The sequence below is a fragment of the Haemaphysalis longicornis genome, unplaced genomic scaffold (genome assembly GCF_048455015.1).
Source record: "Haemaphysalis longicornis isolate Haplotype H1 unplaced genomic scaffold, Haemaphysalis longicornis Haplotype H1 scaffold_4, whole genome shotgun sequence".
NCBI classification, from domain to species: Eukaryota; Metazoa; Arthropoda; class Arachnida; order Ixodida; family Ixodidae; genus Haemaphysalis; species Haemaphysalis longicornis.
The window spans coordinates 226,550,989-226,576,108 of record NW_027526361.1 but is presented as its reverse complement, the minus strand read 5'-3'; the positions used below and the strand labels follow the sequence as shown (position 1 = coordinate 226,576,108).

Here is a 25,120-nt window from a genome sequence, read left to right as displayed (position 1 = left end):
TCAGTGCAGCACGTGTTTATTCGGTCACACCACGAAACAACGTAACCAGAAAGTAGGAAATAGTGGCTGCTTTTTATGCAGGCTGTAGCTTTATTATATTGAGGAATGCACGTAACGTAAAAAAAAACGGTCCTCACCCGCCACTGATAGCGGAGTGGATATGCGGCAGCACCACGATACACAAACAGGATAACACAACCCAAATGCTAGCAGGGATCAAAATTAATAATATTACAGTTAACAGTTTTTTCTTTACTAATATTTACTCGTAGTACTATCCTCCTTTTCAAAGCTTCATACGCTTGGCGCCCTGCAGGTTTCTAAAACAGCCTATTAAAATAACAAGAGCATAAAGCTAGCGCTGCCTAAATTTTTTAATTAGTTACTTAGGAATGTAATGTGCTCGCCAATGTATTTGCTTTCTGAGCGCTATGTTCGGAAGGTATCAACATAAGGAAATTTTTTCAAGGTCGTTCTTTGATGCAGCAGTGCACAATAAATGTTTCTGGATAAACATTAACGCGTATTATTTTCACTGAAAACAATTCTCAACCAAAATCTAGGTCTATTGAACAGATTTTGTCTTCAGGTAAACGTTGAGGTAATATTTGTATCATCTTCAAAGCTGCTAAATGCGCTTGGTAGAAAGCCAATTTGAGATCATGAATACTTTGCGCTAGGAGACGAAGCTACCACCATAATTCAATCTCCGCATTGCCTGCCCGTCTGCTTTTGAAATCAAACATGGGACCAACAGCATTACAGCGGCGACATTTTGTTACATATAGTAACAGAATTACTGGCGTACTTAAACGGTATATCTTCAAAGATGCATATTTAAAGCATCAAAAAGTACGTAGCGGGAGAACAAACTGAACATTCGAATGCAAAACGTGTGAAGTCGGACCCACATGTTTTTTCCTTGGTTGCTTTCGTGATATACAGTTACGTGTAATGTACACTAGAACAACAGCATACACCTGTACAAATACACCTTAACACATCTACACAACAGTGTCCTAGCAATCGTCTTCTTGGGGCCGAAGCATGCTATACGCCGTCGCAGCATTCACGGGCATCCGACACGTTTGCGGAACCGGACACGAAGTCCTCCCCGGGCTTTCAGAACCACTTCGTGTGCGGGTTCCACTTGTGCAAGTGGCACTGTAGCTTCGACGCTATACTTGGAAAGCAGTTTGGCAAGCAGAATCTTTATTTCCGGCATCACAAATCTCTGTCCTGCATGAGAAAATAACGTTTGTGTTTTTTTCCTAGCCACTTCTTGAAAACACCGGTTGGTGAAAAAACTTTCAATTTCCATGCCGACAGTCAAGCGCATGCTCCTTGACAAAAAATAAAAGTTCTGGGTGACAGAAAAACCCCAAGCTACGTAGTAAATGAGGGATGCAGGATTTTAAAGTTCCGCTGAAGCACATCATTTATATCTAACGTATAATCAGCGCACTAATGAATCTGATTTCTTTTCTATCATGCCAACTGTGTCCCTCCTGACATCACTTCTGCTTAATATTCTTTGTCTGGTATGTAAACAAGGTCTTCTAGGACTGAAAGGGTGTATAATGAGTTGCCAAAAGCTGGTTATTTAAACTTAGGCATAGCTGTATTCTGTCTTTGTGGTCTTTTAACATGCCAAGCACACATTGTAACTGCGAAATACGCGAAAAATGTAATGAAACGATAACGCAGTAACTTCGACGCTTCCCTGACTTAGTAAGAAAGTGATAAAAAACATGATGCAATATTTCTTCGAGCAAACTGCTTCCCTTACTGACAAAACCAAACTAAATTGGCTGCACACTATGATTTTCCGAACTTTCATGTAGTGTTAGCATGGCTACACCAAGGGTTGCCCAACAGAGACAGTGAATTCCTCCTAGCTGCATCCGCAAAGGAGGTCTGCCGATGCATGCACAACAATGTCCCTCCAGGAAAACCATATACACATCACCTGCCCCATTGAACAATTGGACGCACATTCGACTATTTTCTTCTGCGTATTCCTATGAGCACTTCTTCGCAACTCCACACTTATGCAGTGGTCTGCAGCGAGGGTGAGACTAAATAGAGAATGATTACGAAGAGCTACTCGGTTAGGAAAGACTGCTGCTTCAAACATTTGTCGTTCTTTATCTCGCAATACTCCCTTTGTGTGCTGTTAATATTCGTGATACTTTGAACTCTTCCTCATCGTGTCACCAGAAATACTGCAACGGTATGGAAACGTCCATTCTTCGACAGAACTCACCTAGGCATACCCTCACTCCTCCGGAGAAAGGAATAAAGCTGAAAGGGTGCATCTTTCGAGCGTTTTTTGGCAGGAAGCGTTCTGGGATGTACTCGTCAGGATTCTCGAAGTGGTCTGGATCTCTGTGGAGGCTGAGTATGTCGACCATTACTGTCGTACCAGCTGGAACTGTGTGGCCGTCTGAAAAATTAGACAAAAAAACGCTGTCATCGCTCTAACAAAGTAAACACAATATTAACAACAATTAAAAAATGTTTGGATAGAATTTTCAAAGGAAAGATTTTTCTGCCTCGAAGTGGTGCTGCTGACCCGAAAATTATCGCGTTCCTCTTCGCGCTATGCTTTCCAACCTGCGGTAATCTATTGCGGTAGTCTCCCCCCTGCGGTAAACCCCCTATTGCGGTAATCTCAGAGATAGGTGCATCGGCTCCCTTCGTCTGAAAACTTGGTTTTTCAATTCCGAACATCGCGCTTTAATTTGAATTTTCTCACCACCTTTAAAGCAGAAATATTTCTATTCAGTACAAGAATTCACTATTCGCGTGTGTCGCTCGATTTTGTTTCACAATTTCGGATTTTCACACTAGAAATGTTTGCTGCATTAGATTAACCACTGCTAATAAATTAGTACTCCCAGGCTCCTATGTCAAGTCGGTAGTATACGTTTCTACGAATCGTTGCAAAATAAGTTCGCAGACAAATTCTAACACATTTAAAAGAAAGGCCGATTTACCCTAATAGTGAAACACACGTCGCTCATCGTCATCTTCGAAATGTGAACATCAGGAGCAGTCCAGGAAAATCTAGAGAAAGAGCTTACCCTCGGGCTAGTTTAACTGTCCCTTAAAAACACCACGACAACGCTGACATAAACATGTACCTAAGTTCCTCCAAACTGCCCACGGCTGGCTAGAGCGGCGGCGTGCGCGCGAACACAGCGCGCGCAACCACTCTAGCCTGACCGTGAATTGCCCAAATTTTAACCAAAGCAGCGCAAGTGCCAAGGAATTAGCGCAGCCCGTTCACTCGTTGTACAAAATTCAATGACGATAGCATCCATTCGCCTATTCGTCGTGATTCCTGCTCTCATCTCTTCGTCTTTCCAACTTCCAAGCGCACCCACTACCCTAAAAATCAAAACTTCGTCTCACCAAACACCAAATCTTCGTCGAGCAGTCGGCCGATCATTGGAAACGGGGGGCACAGACGGAACGATTCCTGCGCACAGAAATATGAGCGACCAATGAGCCCAGATTGCTAAATTATGTGCATGGTTGAGCAAATCATTCCACATTTTTGTAACAGGAAGAGGAAGAGGTCGACGAGGAGCCGGGCAGCAGCCAGAAGAGGAGGAAGAAGAGGAGGTGAAAGGACAGGGACCGGACTGTTGTTTGACTACTCAGTGAACTCGACCCAATAAAGGGAAACGTTACATTTGGCGCAGCCGACTATTCCGGACAATGTGGGTGTTGTTCAATCTGACCCAGCGTGAAGATGGTCGTCTGGTGGTCAACGGTTACCAAGAGGACGGGGATGATTCGACCGTGATCCTCCCAGAAAAGGTCAGCACACCTGACTTCATATCTTTCCTTGCCACGAAAGCTAAACTGACTCTAGACGAGTTAGCGTTGAAGAGTAACATCAAGGTGAACATGCGCGCCGCTGATTTTCAAGCTTGGGTGATTAAGCCAAGTGAATCAGTGAACGCAAGGTCAGACCAACCAGAGGGACTCACGCGTATCATGGAACACATTGTGCGTTTGCAAGAACAACAACTTCAGCAGCAACAGCAATTTATGTCTTCCATGGAATTGAGTCATGATCCGTCCCGGTACAGACAGGAAGTTAAGCCTGATTGTTTTGATGGTACCACCTCAAGTCCAGCGGCATGGATTCAGTTCTACGAATACGCGTGCTCCAACAATCACTGGATAACAGACTCTGATCGGATAAATAACCCACGAGTATACCTTTCGGGGAACGCTAAGAAGTGGTATGAATTGCGGATGGCAGGGAACGCTGACAAGCCCTGGGACGACTGGCGAGCCAGCTTCATCCGCGCATTCGACTTGAACCCCGTTGAGCGTTGGGATCAGGCCATTTTCTTCAAACACAAGGAGGGGACGTTGGTGGATTACTTCTACGAGAAGCGAAGACTCCTGCAGCTTGCCGATCCTAATCTCCCCGAGTCGTCCATTGTACCACTCATCATCCATGGTATGACGAAAGTCGTTCAACGCCAGGTTCTTCCAAGGGCTCCTACCACAGCGGAAGAACTCCTCCATGCGCTGAGGGACGTCTGTGTCGACCTTCTGCCACCAATAGGCCAGACCCGACAGTACGAAACTGCTCGGAATGCCCTACCATCGGTCGGCACGCCTAGTGGTGCTCATCAGCCAAAAAACGAATAAAAGAGGGTGATCGGTCCCTCCCAAAGACCCCAAGCGAGACTGTATACTTAATTAAATCTGAATCCAGTTTGCTGTATGCACCAATGTATGTCAGCGGGCGACTAGAAAACGTTTTAGTGGACACAGGAGCATCAGTGAGCATCATGAGTACAGGACATGCCTCGCCAGATGACATATTTCCTGGTAGGGTTGTCCAGGTACATGGCTACGATGGGACTGCTAGGGTGCTTGATAAATGGACGCGCGTCGAAGTCGAGTACCAGGGAAGTAAAGTGCTCGTAGAAGCATTACTAATAAACGACGCGAAGTTTAATTTCATCCTAGCCCGTCCTGACATGAAGAGATTGAAGCTCAACCTTTCTTGGAAGGATGAGGTGCTCGTTGACCATTCCACTGAGACGATATGCGCGCAGACAAAGCCGTCCATCAGGCTGGTCACGAATAGCGAGAACGTCTGTTCACAATATCCCGAACTTTTGTGTGTAGGCACTTATCCGCCAGCCGCAGCAGTCATGGAAGTGCCGTTTCAACTGCGCGATGTTACTGCTGTACGAAAAAAACCATATGGCATGTCCTACGAAAAAAAGAAGTGGCTAAAAACTGAACTGCAAAGTCTGCTGGAGTATCGTATTACCCGACCTTCCGTATCAACATTTGCGTCGCCTATCACAACGGTTCTCAAGGACGATGGTACATATAGACTGTGCACAGACTACAGGCTTGTGAATCGCCAGACTGACCTGTTCCCGTACCCAATGCCAAGAATAGACGACATCATCAATGAAACCGGTGGTTGCTCTTGGTTCTCTCGAGTTGATCTGTGCAAAGGGTATTGGCAAGTACCACTTCACGAGGAATACAAGCACTTCACTGCATTCGTGACTCCTTTTGGTACATATGAGTACAACCGACTCCCCTTCGGATGGAAGAATTCTGGAGCATGGTTCCAGAAAATGATGGACACCATCCTACAAGAGTTCATTGGACAATTTTGTGGAGTGTACGTCGACGACATAATAATCTATTCCAGGAGCAGAGATGAGCACATATCACATCTCTCACAGGTGCTAGACGCCCTTAGTAAAGCTAAACTGAAGATTAATTTCAAGAAGAGTGAGTTTTTTAAAAATTCTGTTGTCTTTCTTGGAAGAGTTTTTGATGGCAAGACTAAAAGCACGAAAGAGGAATCCGTCCACCTTGACTTCGCGGAGCTCAGGAAAAAAGGCGAGGGGAGAGGCAGCACGCAAGCGTTCCTACTGGCAATTGATGAGCGCACGCGAATGGTCGCGTGTAAAGCCGGAAAGGAAGATGCAAGGAGCGTCATCTCTCTCTTGAACCGGGATATGTTTAAAGACACCAAAACAATTGTGGCCGACAACGGACCAGCCTTTCGGAGCGAGCAGTTGAAGAATTGGGCTCTCCAGCGCAATGTGAAGCTATGTTTCTCAGCGCCGTACCACCCTGAAGCCAACGGTTTAGCTGAGAGAGCTATACGTGACATCAAGCAGTTCATTTCCCTCTATCCAAATTTCAAAGGGGGCTGGAAATGTGCTCTAGAAGCCGCTGTTGCACACCACAACCACTCGCACACAGCCGCTTTAGGATGCAGTCCATACTTTGCATATCATGGGAAATCTGAGTGGCTGCATGCCGATAACCTCCTGGGGATTACCGATTCAATAGTGCTCCGTGAACAAGAAAGGTCCCAGAGAGAAAATGAAAGGTACCGGATCGCAATGAAGAAGCATTACGACCGTCTTCACATGGGCAAGGTTCCGAACATTAACGTTGGGGATTACGTCCTTGTCCGGAAAGGCTTGCAGGGTTCCAAGGCTCCTTTTTCAGGGCCCTACATGGTTGTGAAGACTGCTCGCAAACAAGGAATTTTGAAGTACATATGCTACAATGGACCTAATAACATCGTGGAAGCTGCGTCTATGTGCAACGTAGTGCCGTATCAACCCAGGAGGGTTGACAACAGAGGGGCGGCCTGTGTAACAGGAAGAGGAAGAGGTCGACGAGGAGCCGGGCAGCAGCCAGAAGACGAGGAAGAAGAGGAGGTGAAAGGACAGGGACCCGACTGTTGTTTGACTACTCAGTGAACTCGACCCAATAAAGGGAAACGTTACAATTTTTTTACTAGAAATACATTTTATGTTAAGAAGACCACCCAATAAAGCTTATTTAAAAAAGGGTTAGTTATTTGTGCATACGTTGAATAAACGAGCACTGCATTGTGCATGTTTCATGCGTATGTATAGAATTAAATATTGCCACCAAAAATGCATATAACACGAAATCAACACTTCGTATGCTTTTTTTATTATATTTACACTGCAGAAATAACGGCTACGCTATACCCGGATACTAACAGTAACTTAGCCCTCGTTCGACAACTACTCGACATGTGGTGTGAATGGGAAACCTTCCGCGTTGAATGAGCAGGCTGGCCTGACACCTTGCAATAATTGATGTTCGCATTCAGAAAACACGGCATGTTACAAAGGTTGGGAATTATTTAAATATTTCTGGTATCAGTGTAAGAGCTTTAGGAGGAGCTCTACGAGACCATTTTTACCATTCGGATATCGAATAAGCAGAAATGATTCCATACAGAAGCCTGTGTATGGGATCTATGCTGAGAGAAATAACGCTGTTAGGAGGGCTTAACTAGGACAGAACGCCCGTTCAACAAAGAAATGCATGAGTGCTCTACACCGAGAAAGTGGCCCGTACAGAATTAAACAGTAAGCTGAAAAACCTCAGGGTCTACGTAAAGAAATACGCATCAATGAAGAATTGCATAATGGTGAAAAACATGTCAAATGGCGCTGTGATATAAAATGGGGGCGAAGCTTACTTTGACACAGCACTCCAGGTACGGCAACTGCTTAAGGTCACTCAAGCTCAATTCTCTGTCAAAGCCTCTTCCGAAGGCGTCGTCCAATTCCTGGTGCAGCTTGGCCTGCTTTTCCGGGTTCAGCCCGAGCAGGTACAGCGTCCAACTCAACGCTGCTGCTGTAGAATCGGCGGCCTGCAGCAAAACAATTACGCTCAAAACAAGCCTCAAATCTCACAGGAAGGTCGTGTTATGTCACAAAAATAAGAAGCTCTCTCTGAAACCCGCTACACTTAGGCGAACCAACTTTTGTATGACAAAAATTATCACCGACTCTCACACCGATCACGCAGCTCCAGACAATTTCCACTGCGCAATTTTTGGCACACCAAATTGTTGAAACGAGCATAAATACCTTCGGACTGCGCTCCAATGGATTACATAGCTACCCCTACGCTTGTAAGAGCGCCCCTATGACACTCTTGCAAAATTTTGTAAGAGTGGCATCGAAGCAAAGAGGAATGCCGGGCTAGTTCGAGTTCCAGTCGTGAACCATGGTGACATACAAAGCACCTGCCACGGTGGCTGGGTGGGTAAATCATCGTGCTGCTTGGCCCAAGGACGTGGGTTTGATTCCGGCCACGGCGGCTGCTTTTCTGATCAAAGCGAAAAGTGAAAACGCCCGTGTGCGGAGATTTTGGTGCACGTTAAAGATCCCCAGATGGTCAAAACTAATCCGAAGCCCTCCACTAGCCAATGTATAGCTTGGTCGTGTCAAACACCCAAAACTTGATTTTTCTAATTACGAAGTGGTTATCCTGCGACGTCAGACGGTGTTTTCTTCCACAGTGTAGGCCAATTGATCGCCCTGGTTGATGATACGATGAATTTATCCTCCGTTAAGCACATCGCGCTGAGTTGCGCTGGTTGTCGGGAGACCCCGTCAATGGTGCTTCTGAAGTGGCACTTTGTCGGACGCGTATTGCGGTGGAGCTAGCGGAATCCATGAATAATTTATCAGCGAAGCTGCGTGGTCCCACTACGATCTCCATCCTGTTTGCGTCGTTCTTTATGAACAAGCGACAATGAGTGCGCGCGAAAGTGTCACGTACACGTGAGTCTCTCAGCCCAGAGCACCCACTGGGACACACCCTCCGAGAGGGTGGCAAAAACACACACACCGAAAACAAACAAGTTTCTTCGATCATCAAAATGAATAACGCTGAACCTACGCGCGCAACGACTGTACAGCTTACAAAATCAAGCATCCAACTGAAGCCATAATTTCGACCTTTTGAAAGTCCGGTTTTCTAGTTGTTTGAATAAAAAAACTATAAAATTACATTTGCAGTATGCGCCTGCCACTCTCAAGCAACCCGCGAGCATTCACCATTTTGTGCCGAAATTGAAAATTTTTTTGTCATTGCGACTAGGTGTACTGCCGTCGCCCAGGAGATAGCAGCCGCGCGTCAAGCGACCCCAATTTGTTTTCCGGCCACCTTGCTGGCCGAAGTACCGACTCAATGAAGCCTGTTCCAAATAGTTCGAATGTACCTGCGAATCCGGTGTTGCGGCGCTGCTTTTGCGGAAATACGATCTATTTTTGTCACTTCCGAAGCTACAAAAATAGGTCGTTTGGCCTCACGAACGGCGCCGCAGCTGCAAATTCCCTGCTACATACATTCGCCCAAGTATAACGTGCTTTAAAAACATCTCCACCTTTCTACACCGGAAGGCATACCTTATGCAATGACGTTGTAGATATTGGTTGTCTCGCATTCCGGAAACATGAGATTTGATTAAGAAACCCAAATTTACCCTATTTTCTTTTCAAGAGAGTCACCTAGCTTTTTTAGAGGAGTTTTTCTGAAAAATTTGACGTCACTCCGAGCGTTCTATCACCCTTTGATTTTTATAGCCCAACCTCTTCTGTGCCATGTCTAGCAAGGTCATTCATCGCGTCGAAATGACCTCGAGCCGCTGGAGCTCAAGTGTGGAAGGTGTGACCTAACTTTCATGAAACTTTGAGTGCAAAGTCTTTCCAACATCAAGCATAACAGATCTCTTTCTGGGGATAACTGGGTTTACAAAAGTGCAACCTGACCCATTTTAACAGCGAAGTTGTTTACCAAATCATAATTTTTCGTGCCCGGAGATAAAAATCCCGAGAAATTACCGAGCGCGCGCACGTGAGCGCGGGCCGTGCGACAACCGCCCAGCGTCCCCTGCGCACGTTTGTCAAGCCAAGCATACCCATTAAAGGGGATTTGTAATATTGGCGGAAAAAAAACTCCATCATTCGCTGTAATGGTGGTAACATTTGCTCGGAACGAGAAAGACACCTTATAGCGTACACCCCTCAAACGGGATGTTCATGGATTAAAACTTCAAAAAAAAAATAAACGAAGCTCACTCTTATAGAAACAATTGTGAAGCAAAGGTCGATGCGGCGGCGCAGAACAAGCCAACCGGCTCCAATCGTGCACTTAAACCTTCGTGATAGTCGTGAAGGTTGCGTACAGCTGGGGTACCTTGGGTTGGCATCACTGTGAGCTTGCTTCATTTTTTTCTTTCATTTGTCATTTATTTTTTATGCACTCCCAGGGCCGCCTCTTGGCCCTGACACCGTAGTTTTGAGTTACCAAGTAACGAACGCTTTCGAGAAAGAAATGTTTCTGAGCTTACGTACCGCAAACATGATCGAGGTCACATCTTTTTCAAATTCCTTCAACGTGTAAGAAGGCTTCGAAAGATGGTTGTCCAGGAAAACATCGAGCATGGTCCTAAACGGCCGATCTCCGTCCACGTCGTCGTCGTAGTCCATGTCTTCCGAGACCGACGCCTTTCTGGACCGCCCTGCTTTCCTTTTTTCGATGATCTGAATAGGAAAAAAAGGTAATTTTGGTGTTTGTTTTTTCACCAGAAATCACCTCAAAGAATTACTCCTCAACGCTGCACTGAGAAGCACTTCTAGACCACTTGTGAAAAACCTGCCCTCTGCGAATGGCCGCGGATCCACATCTTTGCCCCTACCCATTCTTGCCCATTCTTTCCACAAACCGGCGCAATTTAGGGCATTCAAAACATGTCTGGCAATGTTATGAAATTCTCAGACTGGCTAACACATACAAATATGCCTCAACATCATTGGGAATTGTGGCTGGTTGAGTGAATAAACAGAATAAAGTTAAACGTCAATAACGCAAAAAAAGCGTAGCGGAAGAGGTTTTGTGTCGGAAAACCGTTCGAACTTTGACACCAAACAGAAAAAACAACCAAAAGCTTTCATGTGTACGAGATTTTGGCGCCCGTTAAAGATCCGCGGGTGGTCAACATTCATCCGGAGCCGTCCACTACAGCGTTCTTCAGCGCCTGCGTTGCGTCGGCGCGTTAAACCCTACAATGAATTTTCAAAAAAACACGCCGCTGTCCTGTTTTTCGTTTTTTTTTCGGTTTTGTGTCAAAGTTGAAGCCGCTTTCCGCCAGCAAATGTACCAACTAGCATAGATTAGAATCATTCCGGAAGCGGTTTGTATAGTTTTCTGTGAACAACATCCTTTGCGAATATTTCAAGTGACCGATCATGTAGAAAATATTTTAAACGGGTAAGATCCGAAGAAAACAAGCTCTTCTTTGCCTGATTCAGGAAACAATAAAGAACGTTCGACCAGGCCGCATGCCGTTGGTGCTCCCGTTTGGCGCGCCGGTAGCCACGACAAAAGGTTACGCATCAAGGTCCAATGACCCACATCTCCACCGCGCGATGTTACCGCAAGGACGCCCCATTGTTACTCCACTCTCTAACGCGGCTGCCGCAGTTTTTTCGCACTCCGCTCTAGGCAGGCAGCAGCGTTCTCAAAAGGCACTTTGTCTCTTCTTGGCGTTTTCCTCGCACGGTGGCTTCGCTCTTCATTCACGCGTACGTTTCTCGGATGCTATCGCTCTTCACGTTCCCTCCAGCGCAAAAAGCAAAGACTTGGGTTTTGCTACTGTTTTGCTCCGAGCATTAAAGGGTAGCCATTCGCGTCACGCTCCCGGATGCCATTTGTCTGAGAGTACTGAACCTCAAGTTCGTAGAAACTACAAAGCCTCGCTCCAACACTACAGCTTGTCTCTGTAGCTTTCAACGAAAGCAACTATGTGGTTTGAAAATTCTTGTGTATTTTATGGTAACAGGCATTTTGTGTTAACAGGCGCTGGAACACCTGAATCAATATCCGTCCGTCTGATATTGCCGAAATGTAGGACCGCATGGCAAAGAGGAGCTATGACGAAACGAATGGGCTTAAATACGCAGTCAGTGGAATGATTGATTTAAAGGGACCCTGCAACTTTTTTTCAGATTTTGTTTCTCAGTCTTAAAAGCTTCCAGAACGTAGTCAACAAACCCATCCAGTACTTAGATGAGGGGGTCACAAAGTACCTCAGCCGAAAATTCCGGATCCGTGCCCATCCGATAACTTGAAAACTTGCTCAACAAATTTATTTCTTTTTTCGGAGTCTTTGGGTTCTTTTAGCGCTCGAAGTACGTCATTACGGCAATGTAGCGGCTATTTGCCGCTTTCTTTCTCTTGCAGCAATGAACGTATTCACTAGGCACTTTAGAAAAAAGCCACAGAGCAAAGTAGAAACAAAGGCCGGATAGTTCTGCTGCGCCGAGATAATCCCACAGTGCCGCTCCAAGCTGTTCATAACCATAGCTCTGACAATGCTTTCTGACGCAAAGAAAACATTCAAAGCGTTTATCGGAAGTGTTGCAGAGCCACTTTCACTGTTCAATGACAGAAAAATAACTAGCAGACAATGAATTCATTTAAAGACGAAAGCATCACGTAGCTTCGCGTATTCATGTCAAAGTCCCCCACATTGAGCGTGCCACTTACGGAAAGGTGCAGCCTCCCTATGTTGTGGATGGTCGCTTTCCAGACTTTCCCTTCTTTGGTCATGTGGTAAAGGGCCCCAATCCAGAGCCAAGGCCGGAAGTATCGCACCATGATAAGACGCGTCAGCCTTCATGCAAAATTCAAACAGATGTGCACAAATCAACACTCAGCATTCTTGGTTTTCAGCGGGTCAGAAAGACACATCCGATTACACCCTAAATATCTTGAAACATCTGTGTTACCACATTTTTGATTACTGAAACGCTTACTCTACAGTAACTTATTTTCAAGTTCGTACGGTGTTAACAGAGTAGCGTTATGCGAATTTGCTTCCGCTGTGTCATTTTTTTTGGCCACATGAGCGGGCGTCATACACGATTGTTTGTGCTGATTTTTTACCCGCTTTATTTTGCGCAAGGTTTTATGGTACGCCAATACAATATCGTCGAACACGTTTCCAAAAAACATTCCCGCTTTCATTAAACAAAGCTCTTTGTCATCGAGTTCTCTGTGAAAAACATACGGAGACCTCCCAGACGATGCAACACCAATCAAACCACTCCATGCCAGTTTAGGAATCAACAGGTGAAATGACCAGAAATTAGAGACAGGGACGTCGAAAATAAGCTATACGATTCACAGCATTCGAATCTTGGGACCACACAAAAAGCTCAATTAAAACTATGTACCAATAAAGTTTACTGAAAAAATTGTTTTCGCATGTTTCCTGTCAGAACTCACACACTCCAAAAGTAAAGCTAAGAAACACGTTTTCTTGCATTGAAACGTAGCAAACTCTCTCCCACCTTCTCGTTTTGCTCGCTTCGCGGGCCTGTGTGCGTGTGTGAGTGTGTGTGTGGGGGGGGGGGTGTTTTGTTAAATGCGTGTGTATGTATGCGTGCGTGCGTGTGTGTATGTGCGTGTGCGTATGCGCGTGTATGTATGTGCGTGCGTGTGTGCGTCCGTGTGCATTTATGTGTGCGTGTGTGGGTGCGTGATTGTGTGTATGTGTGTATGCGTGTGCGAGTTTGTGCGCGTGCGGTGCATGCGTGTGCGTTTGTGCGTGTATGCGTGCGTGTGTATGTCTGCGTGCGCCCGTGTGTTTGTGTGCGTGTGTGCGTGCATTTGTGTATGTGTGTGTGCGTGTGTGCGTATGCGTGCTTGAGTGCGTGCGTATGTGTGTGTGTTTCTCTTTAGACATGTGTATCTGCGCGGGCGTGCGTGCCCACAGTGTGCATCCGCGGCGCCCGCCCAACGAGAACATCCACGGGACTATGCATTATAGGAAGAGGCACGTTCGCCCAGGGGACGCGATTTGGCGAATAAACACGCAAAGGAACGAAAGATTGCGTGAAGACGTGGGCGAAGCTAGTGGCTTTTCTTGTAGCCCATAAACATTAAGTCTAGTGTTGAATATCAATTGCTTGCCGTTTTCCTTGCATTTACATTTTTCTGGCCACAACAGATACGTAATTTCTTGTCCCGCCGTGGCAGCGTAACTACACCTGCAGGATACACTAACCTATTTATAACGTTCACGTTCTCGCCAAATTTGAGGCATAAATGCACTTCTGTTTTAATTTATTACAGAGAAAAACGAACTATACTTGGATATATTTCCTCCTAAACGTTATGCATAAGAAGCAGATGATTTTGTGAAATCAGTTAGACTCATTAAGGGAACTTTTCAAACATTTTCTAATTAACTTTCAGTAGGATCGCGGATACCTTATTCCAGCGGTAAACGTGAATCGAGGACAATTCTGGTCAGCACGACAAGTAATCACGTATTAGGAACGTTTCGGAGATAACAAAGTTATAAATCAACAATGTAACGATTTACTTCCGTAGAAGCAGTATTTCTGGGATTTTTCCTGATATTGCTCAGTCCTGTGCGAAACATCGTAAACATTACTGCGGCTGCCTACATGCGCGCGTGTCACATCCATGAACCCTTGTCTGATATTAGCCAAGCATACTTTCGGCTGCCGTGGAGAACCTTGCAAACTTATTGTACAAGATACCGGAACTTTACGCCCCCGATCAATGCTTCCTATTTGCAACTCCTTTTGGGGTCACTCGTTCTGGTATTTTGGGTACAATACCGACACAATGCTCAACAGAAGATCAGTAACGCCAAAGCGAGCAGCCTCCGTAAACTCACCGGTCAAACCAAACCGCGTACTCCTCTCTGTTTCCATTCTGCAAGCCGAGTTCCACGCCCATTGCTGCTCCTGTGGTACGCCGTGGCGTGCAATTGACAGAAGGAGAAATCTTATATATCATATATGCAGAACTTCATGCGTGGCCAGATAATATGGCAACAATACATCAAGCCGTTTGCAAGAAAACCATTTGGACATTTTCTAAGTAAAAAGTCAGATGCAACTTCTTTTACCAGCGCATGAAACCTTGCCCTAATTTCAGAGATTTTAAACTTCGGCATAGCTTACTACTTAATACTAATTAATTATTAAAACGAAGCTTTCTATTGCTCACTGATAGCGACCGTCCCGCCACCAACACACACTGCAGGAAAGCCAACTTTACACAATGGGTTTCACAAAACGATGGTGGTGATGGAGCGAAGGTACACCAACCGGCTCGAGAAAAAAACCGCTTCGCGTGGTCTGAATTGAGCCTAGGTCACTCGCGTGATGGAGCCGACGTCTATCCGATTGCGCATTTTTAAGTGCGAATGCACTTCTTAAGCGACCCTGAATCACGCGTCCACCGCCGTCCGTCCATCCGCACCACATACCAACTTAGGGCGATTGGCCAAGAAGAGTTCCTAATTTCTTTAGCACATACCCAATTAGGGTGATTGGCCAAGAAGAATTCTTTCTTTAGCACATACCCACTTAGGGCGATTGGCCAAGAATCGGGCGTGAGAAGGGCTAATGCACCCGCTTAAAGGAGTACTGACACGAAATTTCAAAGCTGAGATCCGCTCTAGCAATCAAGTACGACGACAACACAAATAGGTGTCTGTGCATGGCACATACCCACGTGGGGGATTGGCCAGGAATGGGGCGTGAGAAGGGCTAATGCACCCGCTTAAAGGAGTACTGACACGAAATTTCAAAGCTGAGATCCGCTCTAGCAATCAAGTACAACGACAACACAAATGGGTGTCTGTGAATAAATGCATCTTTCTTTCTTTGTAGTTGTGTGTGTGTGTGTGATCTCTCTTTCGCGAACACTACCGAACCGCGCAAATTCAACTCCTGCATTCGCACTTTCACATTCTTCCCCTTGGGGAAATGCGGGGAATTTTTTCTCTTTAATACATGCAATACTACACTTATTACCACCTACAAAAGTTATCAGTCACCCAAGAAGAAGCACATCACTGCAGCTAAAATAAGCCGTCCGTCAAAACTCCGGCAAACAGACGCACGCCCCCAACAGATGCAGCCATTCTGGTGGGTCCCTTTGCCGCGCATCAACACTCCGCATTAACGCAGCGTGCTCCCGAAAAAAAGACTTCGTTGGTAGAGGGAATTCCGCGTGCCTGTCAGTAATGCGGCACTTCCACAAGCTATACAATCTCATCACACCAAATATATCATAGGGCACTAGAGTGGCATCTCGAAAAGTCAAGAACCGAATTGTATAAGGGGTAATGTGCATGTCCTTTTTAACAGTTCGTTGCAAAACGTACCAGAAAAACAGCGCGTCCCGGCACAAAACAAAGCAATGATAATTTCGAGACGGTCAAAGCAGTTCGAGTTTTGGGCTTTCCAGCCATTTTTCTCGTTCAGATGACAAGGGCTTTACTTTACTTTAGTGCTTTGTTATAAAAACAGTGCTGTCAATACCAGATTGGCAATTCTCATTTTGTTTTACTGATGTTTTTGCCTACATGCTACAGAGTTCATTGCTTGCGGCGTATTTATTACGGACAGTGCGCTGATTAATTGCAGCCATACAATATTAGATAATACGACACACACGGAGTCTGATTAGAAAACATGGCAGGAAATTAGTGAATTTCTGGAGACCATTTTTGATGGTGCTTCTCATTCAGGCCAGTATTTTGTCAGATACAACAAACCAAATTGAAATAAGCTCCATCTGATAATAAATAGGCGAACGAATCTTCTGAAAAGTTATTTGGTCTTATTCGTAACTTCTTGAAGCCGTACCCAGGTTTTGTTGTGGACGTGGAGGGCGAGAAGCAAGGCAACCCAAGAGTACTGTTCTATGCCAATGAGGCAATGAGGGGGGTACGGTTACAATTGAAAATGTGAATAAGGTCCAACGTTCATCGAAAGACCTGCATCGTAAATGGAAACGTATAGACGGAGCAAAAAAAAACTTTTTTTGTTTTAACTGATTGATGTCCATGATTCATATGGCGGTGCTTTATGAACGTGCAGGAGAAGAGGTAGGAGGGACGGGGTATGGTGCTTAACTTGTGGGACGGCCCAGACCACGTACATACCCCGACTAGTGGTTTTTTTTATTATTCGATGTGTAACAGGTATGTACCTCGTACCACCGTTACACATTAAACAAGATTTGATTTACGGTAAATATTTATCTACCCTAATGAGCGTGAGAGTGTTACTTACGTCCAATGACGTCGAGGATACACTTCTGGATTGTATAGTAGCAGGTGATTGGCTCGTCCGGTGATTCGGCTGTCATGGATTCGATGTGTTTTTCAAGGATGGCCCCGTTCTTGTTGAACACCTCTATGCAGCGCTCCAAGTGTTCAGAGGATAAACCGGACTTGATCATCCTGGCCTTTTCTTTCCATAGGTCCCCTCGGCTAGAATCGGTCAGAAAACATTGTTGTGAAATAGCCGCAAAGGTACTAAAAGCAAAATACTGCGAGAAATTGGTCTAATATATATCTCGTAAATTAGCTTGGTTAGAAAGCCATGAAAGTATTTTTAACAGGGGCTAATTGCTTCCACCCAGCACAGGTGTACGATTATATAAACGTAACGTACATCTCACCCGTAAAAATAATTTATTTTCTGAAATCTTCCTGGTGCATTTCGCATAACTTCAACTGTGATAAAATCTCATTTCGACGCTAGAATAATTACCTTCAATTTTTTTTATTTGGTCGCCACCAGACCGCAATAAGCGGGGAATATGCAGCTTCAAGCTCCTTCAGTGTAAACAAGTTCGTTATTTTACTTCAATACACCTCTACAGGACGTACGTTTATCCACAAATCTAACCGAGCAATGTTTGTTTTCTTTTCTTTCTTCTTTTGAAGGTGGTTCGTGGTTGGAGATACGCAAAACAAACGCCGGCAGAAGCAACGAAATCCCTAGAATAGTAGTGTGCTTGTGGTCAGTAATAGATAAAGCTTATTTCACAATTATTGGTGCAGACTTGTCTGGCGGGAAACTGATATGAAAGGTAAGCTAAAGATAGCCTGTAGCAAACACTGCAGAGGGACGTAGCTGAAAGCAGATTTTTGTAGAGGGGTACACGCTTTGTCAAAATTCTGTAAGCCAATCCTTAGCCTTCTCAACCACAAAAAATTCGAAGAATCGACTTTGCTTTTAAAGGTGACAAAAATATGTTCAGGCAGTACGAGTGTTTTCTCTAGCTTTCTGGCATAAAACGTTTCAGCCTCGCTCGGTATGTAAGCGTCTACATTGAAATTTTTGAGGAGGAGGAGGATAAACATCTTTATTGAGGGAAAAGGTTGCGTGGACTCTTCAGGAGGTGAAGTCCTCAGTCCAGGACCCCATATGCCTTGCCAGCCGCTACAGCCCGCTCCACCAGCCGAAGCTGGTCGGACAGGCATGAGCTGGATAGGGCGCGCCTCCAGAGCTCGGGAGAGTTGTAAGGATTCGGCTTGGGGAGAGGGTGGGAGGGGCATCCACCAACCATGTGGAAGAGAGTACACTCTGCTCCACAGAAGGGGCAGCTAGGGGACGTAATTTCTTCGGAGTAGTGGCAGACTCTTTTTGGGTGGGGAAAGGTGTTTGTTTGCAAGGCACGGTAGTGGTATGCCTGCTCGATAGAGAGGTGTCGGTGCGGTGGGGGAAGGGTGCGTCGGGCCAGGCGTAGATGTTGCGTCATTTCTGTATATGTCAGGAGGGGAGTAAATCTCTCCGAGGCGGTGTCTGCACTCCTCGTGCGGCGTGTCATTTCTCGCGCGAGGTCGTGCGCCATCTCGTTCCCATTCACTCCCAGATGGGCTGGAGTCCATATTATGTGGATCTGTCGCTGCGGCGGGTGGCGGAGTAGCATTGCGCGGGCCGCAGCGTGAACGGTTCCGGCCTGAAAGTGTCGGCAGGCCTGTTGGCTGTCCGTCACAACAGTAGTAGCCTGGGTAGAGCAGATGGCAAGTGCGATTGCCGCCTCTTCAGCTTCAGCTGGTGAAAGTGTTTTGACAGAGGCAGTGATAGCCTGTCCTCCTTGGGCGGGGCTTACTGCCAAGGCGAACGCTGGATAGGAGGAGTATGCTGCCGCGTCTGTGAAGACCGCGTCAGCATCTCGACTGTACTGTCGTGAGATGGCCTCCGCGCGAGCCTTGCGCCGTCCACTGTGGTGCTCAGGGTGCATATTACGCGGCAAGGGTTTTATTTTAATGAGTTCTTGAGTAGGTCGGGGGAGGGGCTCTAGAAGGGGGCCATTGTAGCCCGGTGTATTTATTCCCAGTCCTGAGAGGACCTGGCGGATCCTACGCGTTTCCGGCATGGCCCACAAAATTTTGACAAGGACTTTACATAAACGGTATTTTAAATATAGGATCAGTTACCTGCAGGCTGCACGCCACTCAAATCAAGTATCCTTGCCCGAGGAGCCATAAAACCTGTGGGTCTAAGCTCTCGCGATCAAGAATAACTTCGTAGAACCACTTTGGAAACAGTGCGTAAGCATATTAAGAGAGCAAAAAACCGTCCGGCAGCCACTTTGCCATTTTCAGTAATGTGCCGCAGCAAGACGCAGCAACGAGACGATGCACACAAATAGAAGTTAAGAGCAGAACGCACCTAGTTAGGATGTTCTTAAGACCCAGCCAGGCCTTCATAAAGCCGTACACGTTTGGTTTTCCGGTGTTTTCCTTCGTTGAGAGTAGGACCTAGGGTTCATAAAGAAAAAATATGTATTCTGCATGCACACGAAATCATTGAATCACGCTCAAGATTGCTTCACATAGAAACTGCAAATTGCCATATTTAGTTACGTCCTTCGCGTGTTGTACCCTAACACCAAATAAGCAGCCATCTAAATCTCCCTAGCACCTTTTTTTGGTAGTAAAATAACCCCACTTTTTAGAGATGAAAATTACTGAAATTGTAACAGGCCGTCGTTCGAATAGAAAATAGCCACATCACCCTACAAACACTCCACTTTAAGCGGAAAAGAATGCTGCCGTTCGATGGTGCATTCAGACGTCGGCTTAAGCGGCTTACGTCATTACTACGCACACAATTTCAGTGGCGCTAACTAACGGCATGATTTCAACTTCGGAAAAATATACAATATCAAGATAAACGTACCAATGCTAGTTTTGTCTGAAGTGATCGCGGAATATGTTCACAAAGACGGATACGAAACCGTGAAGTTATTTTTCAGTAGGGCTCCTAATTAGGCTGCCATGGCGTGCCATTTCCACATCGCAAGTTTTCCGGTAGTGTGTGCACGAAGGACTGACTTGAAGAATAGAGAAAACATTTTCATGAGAAACGACGAAGCTTAACCGTCGCCCTCAACCTTACGACCATATATACAAAAAAAAACAAAGCTACCGAATAATGCGCACACACAAAAAAGACATGTTAATGTTCAGTTCTTTTTTTCTTTCTTACTGTTAACCAACGTACCTCCACAGCGTCCGGCGTGTGCAACATGACGACAGGAGTAAACCCTATGTAGACCTTGTACGTCTTTCCTCTGTACCTCCGCGAAAGCCTACTTATAACCTTGTGGACCACTGAAAAAGCCAGGAAAGAAATCACTGTTCATCTTGTAACAAGTGAGCCATCTAGTATTGAACTATGGAATGCAGACATGTACCCGTGCTTGGAAAACGTTTTCATTTTTTCTATTTATTTAATACATAGTACAGCCCATTATTGTGTTCCAGAAGGGCGCACCAAGAGATAAAAGGCAGGAAAATACAAAAGAAAAAAGAGTGGGAAATACCTTCCACTCGTATCGTACGTAAAAAAAAGTAATTCAGTGTGTAAGTAGCAGCTAAATATGGAGCGATGGCATTCGTTTCATTGTTTCTAGTTAGTTATTCATTTCACACTTCAAGGATGGCTCCATTTCGTTGAACACCATCATGTAGTGCTCGGTGTGTTTAGAGGAAAGAAATTAATGTACGGTAGCCGCATTTCATCAGCAGCAGCACCAGCCTATCAACGCTCGCTATAGAGCAAAGGCCTCTCCAATTAATCGCATTTACCCGGCGATTAGTTCTCTCGAGTCATTACACAGTACCTTAAGCTCGGCAATTATTATTGACAGTCTTTAGCAAAATAGGGGAAAGCTTTGTACCACTAGGTACCATTTCAATAGAAACAACGCAAGATGAACGCACTCCCATCACTTTCAGAATTTTAAGAGAATTGAAGTGTTTTCGTCGTTCACATGTGAAGCCTGTTGTGTGACATAGCTGCATAGCTACGGCTAGCACCCAGTGGTCCAATCCTTACCCAGAATGCATGACAACTTTACAAACAACTCGAGGACATAGCCTTGCAGGCATTCTTGTGAAACCATCTTCGGTGCAATGAGGGAAAAAGTGTCCCAGTGACAATTTATCGCTCTTAAAGTTCAAGAATATAAACTATGGTAAAATACGGGTTCCTTCTAACTCACTCGAAAGCACACACAATTTTCCAAAACAAATGATATCTGGCGTGAGGAGGCCACGCTACCCCTTCTGAGTCAGCTCAGGTTGTGTCTAGAGTGCCGCGAAACGGTTGATTAAGCCCCCCACTGAAGCATAGTCCACTGGCATTTCGTCAGACTTTGCAGTAATGAAACTACAGTACACGAATTACAGTAATTAAATTGCATTCTCCTGTAATAAGTAATGCAATCGGTTACTTTTGAGTTATTTAGAAATGTAATAAATTACTTCAGGCAAGTAATTTTGTAAAAATTACTGATTACTTTCCAAACTACTTCTGACTGCGATATAGCCTATCCGTATCTCTTACGGAATATAAAGTTGACCAAGAAAAGTTGACCAAGTAGAGTTCAACAGTCCCTGGGCATTGGCACTCTACAAAAGAACGCTTCGATGATAGCTCTGCCTGCTTCTCGTGCCTCTTCGTTCCCTTTTCATGCGTTTCAAAGTAATGTCAAAGTAAATTTATTACTTTTGATAAGTAATAGTATTGTAATGTCATTACTTTTGGCCACCTGCAATTCCAATGTCATTTAGTTAAGTTTTAGAAAATTCTTGGACAGTAATGGGTAATGTAATTTAATTACATTTTAGAAGTAATTTTGCAAGCTCTGCATTTCGTAAACAAATACCACGTCTAGGACTCCTTTGTTCTCCCTAACGTAGCGTCACCTAACGTAAACTAACATACACCACCTAACGAACACAAGACAATCATTTAAAACAGCGTAAACTAACCTAACAAACAGCAGACGCTCTCTTTTCAGCTAGCCTGGTCTTAATTGAAATGTCCCCGAGCAGCACTGTAGCCATGGCTGCAGCGCGGAGCTAAAGCGCCGTCGGACGGCGCTCTAGACACTCCATTCGGTTATATGACCACGACTTGTATACTATGCCCCAAGGCGCAGCTTGGCTAAACCTCTTCTCTCCAAAGTGATGAGCAGTATGAGCTTCACTGGATAGCATATGCAGCAGAGTCGGGATTCCAGCCATATTTTTATTACCAGGGATTATAGAGGCAGCCCTGCAGGTGAAAAGTGAGACTCACAGAAGGAACGGCATCCGAAAGAAAGGAACAGCGACAAGCGCACCTTGCATTCGCCCACCATTCCTTGCGCTCTTTTCACTTACAAGTATCTACCAATTTCGTTGGTATATACTCGTACCAAATAATACTGCGCTTTAGACTTTTCAGTATATATCAACTATGTCAAATTTGTGTATTTTTCCAGGTGACTAAGTGTGACGTGCAAACGACAAAACAAATTTTCGCTTCGCGCGGCGCACACACTTTATGTAGCGATAAAAAGTGGAAAGAGGTCTGGCCCGCATGGAGACCAACTCCAGGAATAAATATCTCGAAAACATACCAATTTTATTATCTCTCTTTCACCGAAAGAGAAATTTCATCAATAAAGCTTAAATCTAAAGAGTACAAAAGTCAGAGAAGAATGCGTCGGCAACGTTTCTTATTCCCGTTGATTTGAACCAAAGTATAGCGAATCAAAGAAACGTAACATTTATCTTAAATATCCCAGGCCGTCGCTTACGTTACGCTAAGTAGAATGGCGGGGCACAACTTCACCGCTGGTTTTTAAATGCTTAGGTCGTCTATGCAATGTCTAGACCTTTCCGTCAGAATACAAGGGCTATTTCTTCTCGTCTGGGTTGATAACAGCTTTCTGGGAGGGGGCCGAGAGCGTAAGAATTTTTTTAGCAGAAAAAGGATTTGTATAGCGCTTTGTGGCACATACTGACGCTGGTGCCACTGAACGCAGCAGCATTTTTGCTGCCACAATTTTTTATGTTAAAAATTAATCGTTTATTTCGGTATGTGGCTATGTTACGGCGATATACTCGGAGGAAAACGTTGTTTGCCTGGACCGGAAATACGTCACTCTTAGCGGAATCGATTGAAAGCGAAGGAAGTTGCTGGTTTCTAGAGGGCGAAGCGAGAACTGTTATTTTATTCCGTAATTATGTCCATAAGCTCTATTGGCAAAGGGCAGAACTTTCAACAGGCTGCAGTATAAATTATTAAGGTCCCACGGAGAAAACCCTAGAAAGTCAGGATCACGTCCGCAACGTATTGCTGAGGTCACACTTAATTGGCACGTAATGTGCGTGTCAGATTGTACTTCCGCTTTTGTATTGTCTCTCATTTTGTGCAAGCATCGAAAACAACAGTTACAACCGTTATAAAATGCCGTGTAGTGAAAATAATCTGTCCAAATTTTTCAATGAGATGGTCCGATCGCTTTCTCAGTATCGAGGGGAGACCACCATGCGATGGCGCAGGGCAAAACAATAGCCCTGTATTCCTGTATTTTGTTTTATAGTGATCAAGCGTGACAACTTCCCAACCTTCGTGAACCATGTGTACGTTCGAGAAGCTACCTTAAACAGCATCAAGAAAGGCATAAATTTTTAGAACCTCCCGAATATTTCGCAACTCCACCTGTGCAGACGAATAAAACTTTGGCATGCTCCAGAACTCAAAACCACGCATTCCGCAATCAACGACGTGATAATTGAAAATATATTGAAATAAAAGTAATGACGGTAAGTGACGTCAACTTCCGGATGAAAACTCCCCAAGGCTAACTGGGTCCGTGGAATGGAATGTAAATTATAGAGATTTCTGCCGCCTTCCGACGATACTGACACAGAAAACGCGGCCTTAGTGTGGCATTGTATGTTTTCAAGACCAAACATTTTCTGCTGTGCATAATCTGCGAACAAAAAGCCTGGAATAAACAGTTCAGAAATATTTATTCAATGTTAAAATCTCGGTAATTGCATTGCGTCTGGTGATGGCTATCCATAAATTAGAGATCAGTACACAGACTCACCGAAATGGCTAGGCCACTTCTTCCGAGCCATGGCCGAGTGCAAACTCTCCACCACCGTATTTCTAGCCAACCCGGTTTGGTTTACGGCAGCTACGCAATTAAGTCATATAAGCCATTTGTTTACCGCTTCACACTATACTTACTTCCAGCCAACACTTTAAGCGTATTGGCTACGCAAAACACTCCATCACCTCACCAAAAAAAAAGGCACTTGGGCGGAATTGTGGGCCGTCAATAAAAATGTACTGGGTGGCTCTCCAAATGTTCTATCAGGGCATTTTGGGACTATAGGCCTATGCAAAGTCAACGTATAAAGCCCCGCGCTATGTCTATGGCCGTTTGGGGAATGACAGTGACGTATCTGCAAGGTGTGACTCTATACCCGCGTCAAATTCCGAAAAAAATATTTGACAACGTTGATTCTCCTTGGGATGTTCACTACGTGTGAGCTATAACATGAAGTAGAAATATCTAGATTCATCAGAACATCTCACCAGAGGTGGCTCGGTCCGGAAGCTGCTTTTTGTAGTGCCAGTAGGAGGCGATCAGGAGCCACGGTGGACACCAATCCGAGCCAGGGCCCGGTAGAGGACGAAGGATGGTCCAGGTATGGAACCATCGGAAGCAGTGGCTCGCTAACAGCACACAGGACAGAACGGCGCTGATAAAGGGCAGTGAGTTCACGAGGGCGGCGTCGAACCTCGACGGCCCGAAGAAGTTCCATTTGAGTACGTCGACGTCCGTTGCCGACATGGTTGGCATCGAGAGGACGTGGAGTCTAGAGATCCCGACACGAGGTCGGCGGAGGCCACTGACGAAGCGTGGGCGATTTGGCAGCGGTTTTTATCTTGGTGAGTGTGCACCCGAGGGGGGCGTGCTGACATAGCGACTTGCCAAAAAACACGTCGCCGCATTTGCGTACAAAGAAAATTAAGCGCCGCGTCCTTCGCCTCTTGTGTGTGCACTAGCGCCTGGCGTCGTCTTATACGTTTAATGGGCCCCGCTCTGCTGACCCTAAGTTAATCTC

General features: G+C 45.3%; 1 protein-coding gene across 1 annotated transcript; it reads right to left on the bottom strand.

Moving 5' to 3' along the window:
* On the bottom strand, window positions 1-24,917 carry LOC144179675 (cytochrome P450 4V2-like). Its single transcript, XM_077708124.1, has 11 exons — window positions 24,588-24,917; window positions 20,205-20,314; window positions 19,371-19,459; window positions 16,977-17,176; window positions 14,564-14,633; window positions 12,400-12,526; window positions 10,206-10,394; window positions 7,538-7,711; window positions 3,418-3,484; window positions 2,267-2,446; window positions 1-1,239 (listed from the first exon to the last, which is right to left on the bottom strand). The coding sequence occupies exons 1-11, from the start codon at window positions 24,853-24,855 to the stop codon at window positions 1,070-1,072; spliced, it is 1,644 nt and encodes a 547-aa protein (XP_077564250.1). The 5' UTR covers window positions 24,856-24,917; the 3' UTR covers window positions 1-1,069.
* Between the last annotated feature and the right edge of the window lie 203 nt (window positions 24,918-25,120).